Here is a 15,069-nt window from a genome sequence, read left to right on the forward strand (position 1 = left end):
ACTTGGAGAAAATGCTTTGAATTCCAGAAGGCAAAGAATCTTCAGCCCAAGTAAATAATTTAATGACAGAGGTGCCCGCGATACCAGGGTGGTTGGCTGTTTGTCTTCTGGGACAATGCTTCCTGAATTGTAGGATCACTTCATAAAACTATCTTGACAGTGCTTGTTTTTCTTTATTCTTTCCTGCAGGTTTGCTTCTTTCTGTTGAGGATGAGTTGATTTCAGTTAGCTATAAAACTGGAAAAAATTTTTGATGAGCTTCAGTTTAACTCTGTTTATGCAAGTGAAGAAGATTCCTTCGTGTTGTTTTTTGTGTGAACACTGAATTTGAAGCCAATACACCCTTATTGAAGTTACATATGTATACATTTCTAGTTACTACTCATTTATTTTTAGTCTTAGATTATCTTGGGTTTATTCTGCCAGGAAATTCAGTGATATTTGTTGCTAGATGACAAAAATTTTGTTTGGGATTTTCATGAGCTTATCTGGATGGAGGTTGAAGTCCAAATAAAAATTCATAAACCCACCATTTTGTGATTGTTCATTGCTGAATTCCAACTTACTTTCGCAGGATGTACAGGGCAGAAACATTGTTAAAGCATGTCTAATAGTGTTAAATGATGGAAATCTTAACTTGTAGAACCACTTGATCAGGCTTTTGTAGGTATGGAAGTGCTTGAGGGATCTTTCAAATTCATTTAGGCAGCTCCCTGCCAAATTCTAGTAAGCATCAGGCATTATTTTGGATTTTGTCCTGGGTTCAGCTACAGCAGTAATTTTTCTCCTTCTTAGTAGCTGGTGCAGTGCTGTGTTTTTGACTTTCAGCCTGGGAACAACACTGATAACACCGATGTTTTTAGTTGTTGCTCAGTAATGTTTACTCTGACCAAGGACTTTCTCAGTCTCATGCTCTGCCAGGGAGGAGGGGAAGCCAGGAGGAAGCAGAGACAGGACACCTGACCCAAACTGGCCAAAGGGGTATTCCATACCACAGCACGTCATGCCCAGTATAGAAACTGGGGGGAGTTACCCGGAAGGCCCAGATCGCTGCTCGGGTCGGGCTGGGTATCGGTCGGCGGGTGGTAAGCAATTGTATCCTCTCCCCTTGTTATTTCCCTTATCATTATTATTGGTAGCAGTAGTGGTTTGTCTTATACCTTTGTTACTGAACTGCTGTTATCTCAACCCATGGGAGTTACATTCCTCCGATTCTCCTCTCCATCCCTCCGGGAACTGGGGGGAAGAAGGGGGGTGAGTGGCTGTGTAGTTCCGAGTTACTGGCTGGGCTTAAACCATGACAGATTTGAACACCCCGTTGGATTAAGGGTGCTGTTTCTGTGTGGCTACCTCAATTTCTGTAGTAATAATGGTATTATCTAGATTTTATATGTATACTTTTTAAAATACTTCTTAGGAACCCTAAGAAGGAAAGAAAACTTCCTGCTCTTGAGAAACCGTGAGCTGAGGTTTCATAGATGTGAAGCATCTAAGTTCAAGTAAAGAAACTGACCCTATACCTGGTAGTGAGCCTAAACTCAAACCAAGACCTGCTCTTGCACAGTGGGCCCTACAAGTAGGTGGTAGAAATACGTGAGTACCAGTACTCGGCTCACTGTGCTCAGTGAACATTGATAGTTCATGGAGTCCCAGCCATTGCTTGGGCTGAGGCTACTCTGCCTTTTAGGCAGAATTACTGTGAAATACTGTTCTTGAGCTCATTGCAGCTAGGGCTTATTGATGCCAAAGATTTATGATGTATTTTAAAATGGTAAGGTTAGGCGTTACCATTTTAAATGCTTCAATTTAAAATTATATGTTAAGCTGGCTTATTTAGTAATGTACTTACTATTTCTTTCCATCCAACTTCCATTACTGCTAAATATTTGGAATGAGAATTTGACAGGTTCCTCTACAGATACCCAGTACACCTAAGGCCAAAGTGTTTTGCTAGATTTGTTTCAATAGAGCAAGGCAGAAAACTAGTAGAAATGATCAAAACCTTTATATTTTCCTGTACGTTTTTTCTTTGTTTTGAAATTAGTTTGTTGTTTGTTACTATCTGCAGGTTTTAGGTAGGAAAGGAAACCAAATGCTCTGTTTCTAGTTCTACTCACTGCTAGCTTTGTTATTTTGGAAAGGGGTGTCCTCAGAGCTCTTTCAAATGTTAGCTGCATGATTATTTCATAAGATTAAATGTCTGGTTTTATACCCACTGTAGATGAGTGTTTCCCATTTTGACACAAGGGTGAGGTCCGTGTGCCCGCTGGGTGGAGCAGTGCATGGTGTTAACCACTCCTCTTCCCCACATGAACAAAGGGCTGACACCTGAGGAAGAGATGTTAAAAGAAAGGACTTCGCTTTGGGGTTTCAGAAGCGGCTGAGGGCCTCCCCTGTTAACAGCTTGGGGCTGGAGCCACCTTTTGTATCACAGCAGAAAAGTCAGAGCTGGGTGGTGTCACTGTTGCAGCAGTGAGTGGAGCCTCTGAACCCCTGAAGGCCCTTCTGTTGGGTGCTAGGGTTCTATTTTCCAGTGATAGTGGTTACTTCCAAACATATCTCCTGTCCTCTAAAAGCAAGCTGACTCTAGAAGTGGTCACTGTACTAGCTGAAGCTTTTGTTCAGGACTCTGGCTCTGCTAATCCCGGCTGTGCAGAGGGCTGGGACCTGGGTCTTGGGTGTTTGCCCAGGAATCTGTGACGAGCCAGTGGCTGTCATCAGGGTATGAAGAGAATTGATTTCCCTTACCACAGGTCTTCCAGCAGCAACACCTGGCTAGGGAGGGAAGTGCCCTCCTAAAACTGTGTGGCAGGACAGCACTAGGTGGGTGTCCGAAACATGCTGTAAATGTGCAGGAGCATCCGGGTTGGGTCACGTATTGCAAAGCGGATGGAGTGAGTCCCCACAAACACAACTGGTGCTGGGAAATGGCTGTCTGGATTTGAGGGGAGGGGAATTATCCTGGACAACAAAATGGTCATGGATTACTTTTTTAAGGCTGGCTTCAGCCACAGGATAATGCATAACGCTTGCCCAGCTCTTTGAGAATATAGTGTTAAATAAACACAGACTAATCCTCATAAGAATGTGCTCTGTGCTGGCTCTGCCTCTCCTGCTGCAGCAGCTGCAGCTGAGGCTGCTCCTAGGCCCCCGCCTTTCTACTCGCTAGCAAAAATACAGCTCTGTCGTGGTTGTTTCACTTACCTGTTTTCTTAATGCCGAGAGTGCTGGCTGAGAAGGGGTGTTGCCTTAAAGGAGCATCAAAACTGGTAAAGAAACATAAAATGTACAAGAAAGCACATCTGAGTGCTGCTTAATGCCCACTAGCGAAGAGATGTACTGGGGCTTGGAGCTCTGGCTGTATGTGCCTGCTCATTCTTCTTCCTCTGTTCCCCTGCCCCAAAGCCTACCTTATGCTCCCCGAGCTTTTGCCAAGCAGTTCTGGCCTATGAACGATTTTGCCCTCACTTTGTGATCTTGTGGTGGTCACTGCTCAGAAAGGGTCTGGCAAGGGTGGCACTGATGTTCACACTGCTGTGCACCAGCTACCTCTGCATGCTAGAAGGTCACCAGGGGCTGGTGGTGGAGAGTGTGCGGGGGCTGGTGTTGGAGAGTGTGCTCGCTGCCACAACAGGGTGCGGATTTGAAGTCCAGCGTCAGAGGGCTTGGGCTGATTCTAGGAATATAAAATTAGTTTTAAAAGCAGCAAAGAATACTGGCTTTTTGGGGTTTCTAGGTGCTAAAATTGGTTTGAAACTGGCATCTGAGTGTTTATGAAAGCTGTAGGCTGCTCAGTAAATACACAGCCACAGTCCTAGAACAGACTGTGAAATAGCTGTGGTTCTTTTTTTAAGGAGTTATTTGGAGAAGAATGAGTGATCCATATCAATATATGGATGCCCTTCTCGGGGAAATATTTAGGACCAGTCACTGGGAGGAAAGCTGTGTCTGAGAAGGATCCCTTGCTTGAAGAAACCCATCCCATTTCACCTTTTTCAAGAACTGTAAGAGAATGTCCTTGGAACTCTGCTCTGTTAAAGCATTTTGCCTTTTTTTTCTGCCTGCATTGGAGAAGGGGTGGCAAAGATTTCTCTAGGTCATAGTGGACCTTATTTGTATCTTTTCTGCTGTCGATATGTTGGATGTTTGATGTGTTCCAGATGCACACAAACCAGTGGCAGATATTCTTCTTCCTCCCTAGTCTTCATTCATGCGTCTGTGCTACAAATGCTTTTACAACCAGCTTTCTTCTTTCCCTCTGGTACCTTGTTAGAAAAAGGCTGAAGACATTGGAGTAAGTGTCCTGTGTGCGGTTAGCTGGGTTGCGTTAGTGCTGTGGTGAAAGAAAAGGGTATCTTGGCATTTCTGTGTTTGAACGCGCTCTGCTGGGCTGGAAAGGGAGCCTTTGTGGAGTTGTAGCAGGTAGGAATGAGGGGAAATGAAAGTACATCTCGTTTCACCAGCATAAGTTAAACAAAATGAACCTTTGAAAAGAATGTGAATCCTCTGCGTACGTACTAACTGGAGATGATGGCGTTGTGTAAGAGTTTATAAATGTTCTTCTAGCAGTGCTTCCTTTTTAAGCTGTTTGTTCAGTTTTGTTTGGTCCTGCGTAGACATGTGAAGAGCTCCATGCATCATAAGGTACACTTGGCACATTGTTGGCTTATTTAATGCAGCATCTTGAGCTCTTTTTAGAAGTGGTTGGTGCCACATGTTCCCTCACATCACTGGACCGTGGTGTGTAGAGAAGCAGGGCTGGGAGGTGGGTCAGGCTGAGAAGTCAGTTGTGCTGATCCTGTGGGCAGCAGGGCTTTGAGTTGTTTCTTGGGTTGATGTTGCCATGTTTTGGTTCATCTCTCTTGAAAACTTACTCTGCTAAGAAAAACAACTTGATACTGAGAACCTCCTGCTGCCTATGTGCAGGTGCCTGGCTGAAGCTGGCAGTCAGAATCTGTGCTTCGTCATTCTTAACATGCTTGCTTTCTGTTCTTGCAGGCGTGAATGACAGAGGAGGTGCCCTCGACTGCACTTACAGACATAAACCTGCGTCTTCTCTGCCACAATGACATAGACACAGTGAAACAGCTCTGTGGTGACTGGTTCCCGATAGAGTAAGTTCATGGTTTGGGGGGTGAGATGGTGGGGATCTAGGAACAAGTGGTGTGAACCTGCACTGGTCCAGTTCAGAGCTGACAGCAAGGGCTCTGCAGCCATCTGGACTAAGATAAGAGCATAAGAGCCGGTTCTTAATCTTTTATGCACCGTGGTGGTGTTCCTTTTAATGGGCCTTTGCTGCTTGTCCTGATCAGAAAGTTCCTGTATGCAGATTTTGGCAGAAAAATAGGCATTGTTATTAAGGGGGTGGATCTCATCTCCTTGGGAAAGACTGTGGAGCACACTTCCAGGAAAAAGGATAGCATCCTCATGCTTGTGAAAGCTGTGTTCTGGAGTGTGTGCCAAGAAAACACCCTCAGAGCTGAACCAAACTGACACGGAGCAACTGCTCCTAAGGGATTGTCTGTCTGAATGTCCCAGGGGATTCTAAGCAGTAGTTGCCCGTGTACTCAGCATCACTGTTGCTCCCAAAGCTCTGGCGCAAAGCTGATCTCAATCTATCCCAGGTCAGTTCCCCAGGCCCCCATTTGGTAAATGCTTGTGCCGGCACGAGCATGGGAATAAGGAGCTTTTCTGGGGGACAGGGATAGCTTTGTGGCTTAAAGCATCCAGGAAACTACAGCTGTAGACTTCAAGGATTTCTTTTAGCTTTGTTGAGAAGTTTTACAGAGGATTTTAGTGGAGTATAATTAAGATTGCATAAAACATAACAAACCAGCAGAAGCATTCATAGTATTTTGAATTTGTAGATTTCTTTTAAACACAAGGCATGCTGTGCTCTCACTTGGAAATAAATGAATGTATGCTAGTTTCCCTGTAGTAGCTGCAGAAGGAGGAGGAGAGCTGGAGGCTGGTGATGCAATTTTTTTGGTACCAATATGCAGCATTTTTTTCACATGTGTATAAGTTAATGAGATCTTTACATCTCAGATGAGGGCAGATGGATCTTGCATTTAAAAATAACTTGCTAAAGATGGAAGTGAAAGCTCTGGGCAATGAATGTAAAATGAAAATGTGGTTGTCTTAGCAAGGCAGGAGGCCATTATGTGTGCAGCCTGCATTGCTGCCTAGATGCAACTGAAAGAGACCATGCTACCAAATGGGGTACAGCAGCTGTTTGATGTTCATTGGTACTATACAACAGTTAAGACAGGAAAGGTGAATAACTTCCTAACCCAGATTTCATGGAATAAGCTAAATTAGCATCACAGAGCTTTAGCTTGGCATATATCTGAGGTACTTGGCTGGCTGGCTGTGCAGAAGACAGCCCTTTCAGTAGCACAGCCTCCTGCCCTTAGTCTTGTGTAAAATACGTTAGTCTGCAGTTCCAGTGACTGGCATTTAAAGATGTTGCTGCCCATTTCCAGTTGAGCAGCATCTTGGCACGATATTGGCTGTGGTGCTATCTGCTCCTATGAACTTTGTGTCCCCAAACATTCTCATTTTTTTCTTCTTTTCCAGGTACCCTGACTCATGGTACCGGGATATCACATCCAACAAGAAGTTCTTTTCCCTTGCAGCCACATATAGAGGCTCCATCGTGGGAATGATAGTGGCAGAGATCAAGAGCAGGACAAAGGTTCATAAAGAGGTATGCTACTAAACTGTACTTCAGTATGAGATAGCCTGTCTCTGGCCATGGTTAACTGGGATGGGATACATGGGCTGCTGAGCAGCCTGGAACCACAGAGTGTCTTTGTGCTGCAGCGAGGCAGCTGTGGCTGATGGGAAGCTGACTGTGCAGAGATCCAGTCATGCAGGTGTAATCCAAAAGTGACTGTGTAGCAGGCCATGTACCTGTTGTCTGGCTGTTAGCAGTGTGCCTTGTCATCCGTTGCTGGTGACTGAGGTATGAGCAGCTGTGGGAGAGTGAACCTCTTCCTTTTTTTTTTATGCAAGTGTTGAACTTCCTTCACTGTTCTGGGTGAGTCACTCCTGGGACTTCTGCAGAAACTCCTTCCCTTTACATGGTCACTGTCTCTAACACAACGCAAAGGCAACCAATCTGCAGAAACCTCGGGCTTCAGGGATAACAGAGCTTGGAGGTCAGGAGGGACAGCACAGTGCAGCAGAGAGGAGGAGAAGAAGAGATGGTCGCTGAAGACAGTATGGGAAAAGACTGCTGGGTTAGTGTACAGAAAACAGCATAGGCAAATGGAATAAAAAGAAGCAGGGCAATGCAGAGAATGCATAACTTCTAAAAGGCTCTCAGTGTTACGATTAAACAATAATCTTAACATTAATAGGAACTGAGAGCATTGAGTAGCATGGGTCTGTTCATTTTAGCTGTCTGGCTTCACCTCAAAGCTAGTCAAAGTCAGAAACTGCATCTTCAGCAACTCTAACAAAAGGCTCTTGTTGCAGCTAAGCTGAAAGCCAGGGCTTATTCAGCCACTGCTCCATGCCATTGGGCCTGTAAACATGCTCCTTGTCCTCTGCTACAATACAGAGACCTCCAGCTGACATGAAGCTCAGATGGAGCATGCAGACAATAAAGACTGTTGCTGGATTGATGTAGATACTGATGGGTAACTCCAGAATTGGCACTTGGAATCCTTCCTGGTAAAGAATGCAAATATATTCTGTCCCTAAGCTCACAAATAATGTGTATAGTAAGGAAAGATCCTGATTTGTGTTCTGTGTCGGGGAAGATGATATGAAAGTAGGAATAACCTCTAAGGAGCCATTCTTGGATTTTTTAACTCCACATGTCCTTTCCAGAAGCTTCAGTTAAGACTGTTCAGTGAAGAGGTTTCCAGCTGTAGCCTTGTTTTCAGATGTTCTGGGTCGGGATTCTTGCTTTCTCCTGTGCCTCCCCAGGTATCCTAGTAAATAACTTTTCCTGTCTCTACTCAGGATGGAGACATACTAGCTTCCAATTTTCCTTTGGACACACAAGTTGCTTACATCCTAAGTCTTGGAGTGGTGAAGGAGTTCAGAAAACATGGAATAGGTAAGATGCTGCAAAGTGACAGCTCTGTGGCTGTCATTTGCCACGTGTGGGCATGGCTGAGGGAGATCTGCAATACCCTTTTGAGACAAGCTTGTTGATGATCTGTACCAGCGATTGGGAAGGTGACGCACTCGCATCCCTTCTTGGTCTAAATGTGGGTATACCGAAATGTTGTTACTGCCTTTATCCATCTTGTTCCCAGGGGCCAACTGAACACACAAAAAATTTCACTCCTGCTGCTGAGACTGAAAGTGCCAGGACTTCACCCTGGAGCAGGGTTTGAAATTATTTTCTTTCATGCGTATCAGAAGCCTGGTCCCTGAAGCAGAAAATAGAGCTGCTTATAACTTTTCAACTTAACAAACATTTAGAAGAAAAAGAGTGTAACTTGGACGTGATTAAAGCTGTCAAATGCATTTAAAAGTCAGCTCTGAATGCCTGCTGCAGCACACAGCATTTTTGCAGCCATTTGAAAATCCTGCAGTCAGAAGAGTTTATCTTTTAGAACAGGATGAGTTTTGTCATCAAATAAGTGCCCTTGTGGTGCAATTTCAAGCATGATCTCTGTCTTTGATCTGCAAAAGGAAATAGGCCAGGTTTGACAGCATGATCCAGTGTTGCACATCTGATGTTTCTTCAGTGGATACAGGTGTAACTCCTCTTCTTCAAGTCCTCCCTTCTCCCACATTCATGTTTAGAAAGATACGTACTGATAGGATACAGCATTGAAATGCTACTGGAGATGAGTATTTTCTTCTTCATACAGAAATACAAAGAACACCACAGAATAATGTTCAGAGAAAGTGGGAAAGGGGTCTCCTGTTCTGTAAAATTGTGGTGGGTTTGAGTCTCCTTTCAGTTTCCCAATCCTAATTTTTTTTCCAAGCTCCATCTTGCTGGTATTTTCTCCTTTCAGAATTAGTATGTCCTGTATCCATTACATCTCTACAGCATGTTGCTCTGTTCCCTCAGAACCTTTGGTCATGTACCTGTATCAATGCAACGTAAAGAAGCTGCTGCCTGCTGGCACTTTTCCTGAGACCTTTCTCTTGAGAGTTTTTCTACTTGTTTTTGAAGCTGAAGTCTTTCATGAAGGAGGCTTTTCACCCCAGGCACACTTCTAAGCACTAAAGCTCTGATTTTTTTCTGGCAGACATTAAAAGGCTTTGGTTTAATTCTCTCTTATCCCTAAACCAGAGGGCAGTTGGATCTCTGAGAGATAAAAGCGTGGAATATCTCATAACAAAATAAAACAGCTCTCCTGTTTCTCACCAGTCTCGGTGGTGTTTCTGTGCTTGGCTGATAAAAATCCTCACTAAGTATCAAGTGACCATGAAGTCAGTGCTGTTGACTTCTGCTCTGAAATCCCATGGGTCCTTGTCCCTGAGAGTCTTACATGCCCCAGGAGTTGTGAAACAGCAGCATAAATCTCATCTGTGTGTACTAGCTAAGCTATTTCTTTAGCCTGTTATTGCCACACCTGATGGAAGCAAGTTCCCCTGCAGGTTCTGCTGGGTCCTTCGTGCTGTGTTGAGGTGGTTTGGATGAACCTCCAGGTCTCATCTCTTGGGGCTGGAGTATCCTCTGTGCCTGTCTCTGGTTTCTCCTGCTGAGTGGTGGCTGCAGCAAATCCAGGTTGAATGAGACTCATCTCCCCTCCTTAGGAAGGATCTTAAAATCCTACCAGTTCTTAGATTTTGATTCAAGTTCAGCAGACACAGTGCAATAACCTGCTTGTGAAGTCTGGTTTTAAAATACATAGAATGGTTTGGGTTGGAAGGGACCTTAAAGCTCATCTAGTTCCAACCCCTGCCATGGGCAGGGACACCTGCCACTAGTCCAGGTTGCTCTGTGTGCATAGATGTGCTCTGTTGCATACATGTGATGGAAGTGATTCCACTGGAAATGACTCACTGACCCTCCTCAAAACTGGGAGCTGCTTGCCTGGGGATGGGTGTTACTGTCAGGTTCCCGTGTCTGGCTCTTCTTTGTGGTTATTGAATCAGAAGTTTGTGTCCTTATGTGTTTTGTGAAGCCATGCTCATAGGCAAGATGAGATCCATATTAAACCCACATAGTGTGGTCCTGTTTAATTCATCAGGAGGGTCTGGGTTAGATCTGGGGTCTCCAAGTGTGTGCAGCAGTTGCTGCTTAGATGCTGGGTGCAGGAGATCTCAGCTGGGACCTACAAATGCTTGTGCTGCCCTGGTACAGCAGCTGCACTGTGTGATTCTGCTGCTCTTTGTTTTAACAGGTTCGCTCTTGCTTGAAAGTTTAAAAGACCATATATCAACGACCGCCCAGGATCACTGCAAAGCCATCTACCTGCACGTCCTCACCACTAACAACACAGCAATAACCTTCTATGAAAACAGAGACTTTAAACAGCACCACTATCTTCCCTATTATTATTCCATCAGAGGGGTCCTCAAAGATGGCTTCACCTATGTTCTGTACATCAATGGTGGACATCCACCCTGGACAATCTTATATCCTTTACCTTCAGTCTGATTAGCAGTGGAGCATGCTAAAACCAAACCGTGTTCTGGGTTAACAATAGCAGTCTAGCAGTGTGTGAGCTGGTAAGGTCTGGGGACTGATGCCTGCTCAGGCATGAGTTTAATCTGAAGCTGGAAGGAAGGCAATGTTAGAGGGATCGGACAGTGACTTGTTTGTCCCCAGGCTCCCCCAGCTCCTCTGGGAACAGTTCAGAGAGGCAGCAGAGGACGGTACATCGATTTCTAAGTTGGAGCAAAGTTTGATACTAGTGATAGTGAAGACTGGTGTGTTAAGCCAAAGTGCTAGGCATGCTTTGGCTTGTGGGGTGCAGGATTTGGACAGGAGCATGGCAGGGAAGCCCTTTGTGTTGCTTCCTGTGACCCTAGCCTGGTCTGATCTCAGCAGGCTGCTCTCAGACTGGCTTTGGGAGTTCGTTTAAGGTCACTGGATCATGGAGGAGAAACTTGATCTTTCCTGAGTGTAGCTGGTCAGTCCAAACCTCTCCAGGCAAGTGGATGGATTGCCATCCCCACAGGAACTTGCTGTGGAGTGCAAAGGGAACTAGCAGCTGCCTAGAGGAGGTATTTCCCACACAAGTTGGAGCCAGTGTTCCCAAGCTGCCGCCCTCCACGGTGCAAAGCAGACCTGCTTTTGATAGAAAGGAGCAGGCAGTTAACACAAGGAGTAGATCTGTTTAACTCAGCAGAGCAGCTTTCACTGTGTTATGGGGTCTCTTTAGGGAGTGTTAGTCCCCAGAGTATTTTAAGTTATTTATTTCTTAAGTTACGGTGTGAATGTTGCTGTCCTTAACTGAGAGCCACTGACTACCTACAGCACATTGGATCAACACTGGCCAGCCTGAGCCCGTGTTCAATTCCCCAGAGGATATATCGACAAGCCCAGAGCCTTCTCTGCAGCCTTCTGCCCTGGTCAGGCATTTCTGCCAAGAGCGGCATTGAATACAGCCGGACGATGTGACGGGAGCGGAAGGTGTACAGAAGGCAAAGGTGGGTACCTGGGGAAGAGCTCCCTGTCCAAGGCTAGCAGAGATGTGGTGGCAGTGTCCCATGGCCACTGTCCTGGGGCGCTGAGAGGGTCCTGGGGCAAGGGCTGCCAGAGATTAAGTTCTGCTGCTGGGCAAGCTGCTGTGTATGGTGCCTGGGGCATTTGCTATGCCCTGGCCTCCAGCTGGGGGCCAAACTCCCATTGGTTCCATTGGAAGGGCGTTTGAACTCTGACGTTGTTTTCTTGAGCCCAGGGCCTAACAGCAGATTAACCTGTCCCTGCTGTCTCTCATTTTCCTAGCTCTATGAGACCAGCTTGCAATACTCAGTGACCATAGTCCTCACTCTTTGTCCAGCACAGTAACTAGGAACCCATTTGCTGTTGTCTCTGACAACAGGGTGTTCAGGACAGCACCTCCTTAGTATGCTTGAAGAAATCTGAAACGCCTTGTTTCCCTTTTCTTTCCATAGGATTGTTCTTCCTTTCATCTCCTGAACCATCCGGCTCTGCACTGATGCCAGTGATGACAGCTCTTGATCAGTGACCCAGCCCCTGGACAGGACTCCTTGTTCCACAGGTTGACCGAGATTTGGTAGACTTCATACTTGCGGGGCTGCAGCCCTGCCTTACCCCCTTGGCCTCGAGCCCACAAGTGCTGCCCAGGCAGGCCTGGCTGTGCCCCAGCTGAGGGCCCTTCGCATCACCACTCTGTGTGCATGTTGCACTGTCCCCGCCACTTCCCTTGCCTCTGGTTTGCTCCTATTTGTGTACGTGATGTAGAGGGGTTCAGCTGCTGCTTCCACACCATGGCTACCAAAAGCAGCGTGAATGAGTTGAATGAATCTGTGCTGACCATGTAAACGAGCCATAAGTGCCCTGGCAGGATTAGTCATGCCCTTATTGATGGGGATGGGGGGGAGCCAGGCGAGGGGAAGCAGGGAATGAGAATCATGTCTGGGTCCTGCCAGGCCAGGTGCAGGTGCTTCCTGCGGGTAACCTCCAGGGAAGGCAACTGCCTTGCATGAAAACCACCCAGCCCCACCAACCCTCCAGAATGACTTACAAAGCAGCATCTAATTCAGGATGCATCAAGTAGAAGGCAGGGAATGAAATTGCTATTTCATAGTGAAATATATATATATATTATACTGTATAGATCTTTCTGCCTTTGTCCAAGTTGGAATGTAGCAGGGGAGGGAAGCTGGGGTGTAGAACTGCTGCAGCTGGAGCCCTGCTCACCCACTGCATGCACCCTCCCTCAGCCCCAGGGCTGGACTCTGCAGGCTCTTTAGGGATGAGATCTGTGCACAGATCACAGCAGCTTCTTGCTGAAGAAAAGCCCCCTTAGCTGCTCACTGTTGTGCTTCAGGCCATGGTCTGGGCACCCCTGGGGTAGTGCCAGCGGGCAGTCTCCTGGTGGCTGTCCCATGGTTGTCCAGCTGTGTCCTGGGTGCAGGACCCTCCATGGGCAGGCCAGCCTGGGGCTGGGTCTCAGCTCACTATAGCAGTTAACATCCAGCCTGGGCCCCTGGGCTGACACTTTCCACGGCTATTCTGGTTGGGGGTGATGGTCCCTCTTCTGGGACCAAAGAGGTCCAACTCAGTCACTGACAGAAGGCAGAAAGGTCTCCATGAGGATGGTCAAGCTTGAAGCTGTTGGAGTCCATACTTGGAGACCTTCAAGCCCTGGGAAGCTGGGGCTGACCTCGATGTGGGCTTTGCTCTGAGGCCAGAAGTCTCTTCTGACCTATCCTCTGAATCAGCAGCACAAGCAGCTGGGTGCAGTTGAGTATGGCTCAAGGGATGCAGTTTTGCAGCAGAGGGCAGGGAGCTGCAGTCTAAGCTGAAAGCTTCAGCAGAGGTACCTCTCTTGGGGTTTTAGCTGGGTCACAGGGTGGGAGAGGAGCTCTGCTGCCATGGCTGGAACAGTCTGGGGGGTTCACGCTTTAGCTGTCCCCAGTGCTCCTCTCGCAGCCTGGCTGGGTCCCGCTGCCAGGGCAGGGGCCACAGTGCTTTCCATGGGGAGACCCAAGGCACCTTTCCAGCCTTATTATCTTACCATGTTTTGAGGGGTTTTTTTGCTTATCCACATTTTACTTAAACATGTCTATTGGTTTGCAAGTTTCTTCAGGAGCTCAAGCCCCGGGTTTTCCTCGGTATTTGCTTTCTCTGGACCAGAATGCCTCTCTCTCTCTCTCTCTCTCTCTCTCCCCCGATTCCCTGGCACTGACATTCCCCACGCTCCATCCTGCCCGTTACACAACCCAGCTCCACTGCTGCAGTTCTTGGGCGTGCCCCGAGGGGAGCTGTGACTGGTCTGTGTCCTCTGCCACCCTGCCCCGAGGTGCAGCCACCTTACCGAGGAGCGCCATGCTGTCACCACTGGCCTCTCTAAACGTCTTCAATTAAACCAAGCCTCTTTCCTGAGTTGTTTCTCACTCTCTGCTAGAGCTGGCCTCTGATGGGCTGCTCGAGCACCTCCACTCGACCTTGTGTTCTGCCACGATGCGCGGTGACCACAGACACTCTTCACTGGGATGGGGGGATGGCTCCTGCTGGGATCAGCTGGGAGCAGGGCAGCCAGCACAGAGCCTGCCCAGTGCCGTGGAGCTGCTGGATGGGTGGACTTTACTAATGCCTCCCTGCACAGAGATCAGGGTCTTGAGCACTGCAGCTGGGCTCCTCGCTGGCTGCCCGGCAGTGCCTGCATTAGCCAGGAGAATCCCACACACGCACACAGCCAGTGCTCTGGCACCTGCAGCAGCACAGACACCTTCTTACCAGCCCTTGTGATGCCTGTAATAGCAGCACAACCTGAACACTGGTTTGCAGCCAGCCTTGCTGCTGCCCTGGCTCACAGGGGCTGCACTCCCCCTTTCCCTCCAGCTTCTTTTGCCGTGGCACAGGGCCCTGAGGCTGAGGGAGCCCCTGCACCCCCAAAGGTCTACCCCAGCGCTCAAGAAGGATCCTAACTGCAACGCATCCAGCAAAGCCATTTATTCCACTTTCCTGCTCCCACAGATCTCCAGGTCAAAACCCACACAAGCGCCCCTGTGCCCCAGAGGGAATTCATGGCAGGTCACCCCATGGCCCACAACACTGACGGAGGTGCTGGAGCAGCAGCCCCATTGCTTGGCTGCACTCGCAGTCACGGCTACACGGGGTGTTTAAAAAATAAGAAGTTTTGTTCCTTATAAATGAAGGTGGGACCTGGCAGCAGCACTGTGTGTCCCTGAAATCAAAGCAGAATTCTAAGGCTTCAGCGCTCTCACATAAGCACATGAACTCTCTGCAGGGAGCTGTGCAGGTTGATCTGGGAAGCTCGCTAGAGTTTAATGGCCATAAAAATACATCGCTTTCCCCTGCTTCAGACAAACCCAAACCCTCCCGGCTGGGCAGTGGAATCATGTGGGCAGCAACTGCAGCCAGCGCCAGGTCGGGAAGTTAAAGTCTCTATGGTCTCACCCACGTTTAATCAAGCACAAACACGGCAG

The 15,069-nt window shown here is 47.5% G+C and overlaps 2 protein-coding genes across 2 annotated transcripts in view; one reads left to right on the top strand and one right to left on the bottom strand.

Annotated features, from left to right (window-relative positions):
• Window positions 1-4,995: 4,995 nt before the first annotated feature.
• On the top strand, window positions 4,996-11,548 carry NAA60 (N(alpha)-acetyltransferase 60, NatF catalytic subunit). The gene is made up of 5 exons (XM_010013051.1): window positions 4,996-5,114; window positions 6,580-6,709; window positions 7,975-8,071; window positions 10,326-10,560; window positions 11,392-11,548. The coding sequence occupies exons 1-5, from the start codon at window positions 5,005-5,007 to the stop codon at window positions 11,546-11,548; spliced, it is 729 nt and encodes a 242-aa protein (XP_010011353.1). The 5' UTR covers window positions 4,996-5,004.
• A 3,181-nt stretch (window positions 11,549-14,729) lies between these two features.
• LOC104404597 (protein syndesmos-like) overlaps window positions 14,730-15,069 on the bottom strand; it is an 814-nt gene continuing 474 nt past the window's right edge. The window contains exon 2 of the mRNA XM_010013062.1: window positions 14,730-14,807. Coding sequence (XP_010011364.1) covers window positions 14,730-14,807 — 78 coding nt within the window. The remainder of the gene's footprint in view (window positions 14,808-15,069) is intronic.

The sequence above is a fragment of the Nestor notabilis genome, unplaced genomic scaffold (genome assembly GCF_000696875.1).
Source record: "Nestor notabilis isolate BGI_N333 unplaced genomic scaffold, ASM69687v1 scaffold24070, whole genome shotgun sequence".
Lineage (NCBI taxonomy): Eukaryota > Metazoa > Chordata > Aves > Psittaciformes > Psittacidae > Nestor > Nestor notabilis.

Excerpts from the sequence above, each read along its gene's own strand:
- NAA60 (XM_010013051.1), top strand. The coding sequence starts at position 5,005 with ATGACAGAGGAGGTGCCCTCGACTGCACTTACAGACATAAACCTGCGT. Across the intron at positions 6,710-7,974 it reads GGACAAAGGTTCATAAAGAG|GATGGAGACATACTAGCTTC; the intron begins GTATGCTACTAA and ends GTCTCTACTCAG. Across the intron at positions 8,072-10,325 it reads GTTCAGAAAACATGGAATAG|GTTCGCTCTTGCTTGAAAGT; the intron begins GTAAGATGCTGC and ends TTGTTTTAACAG.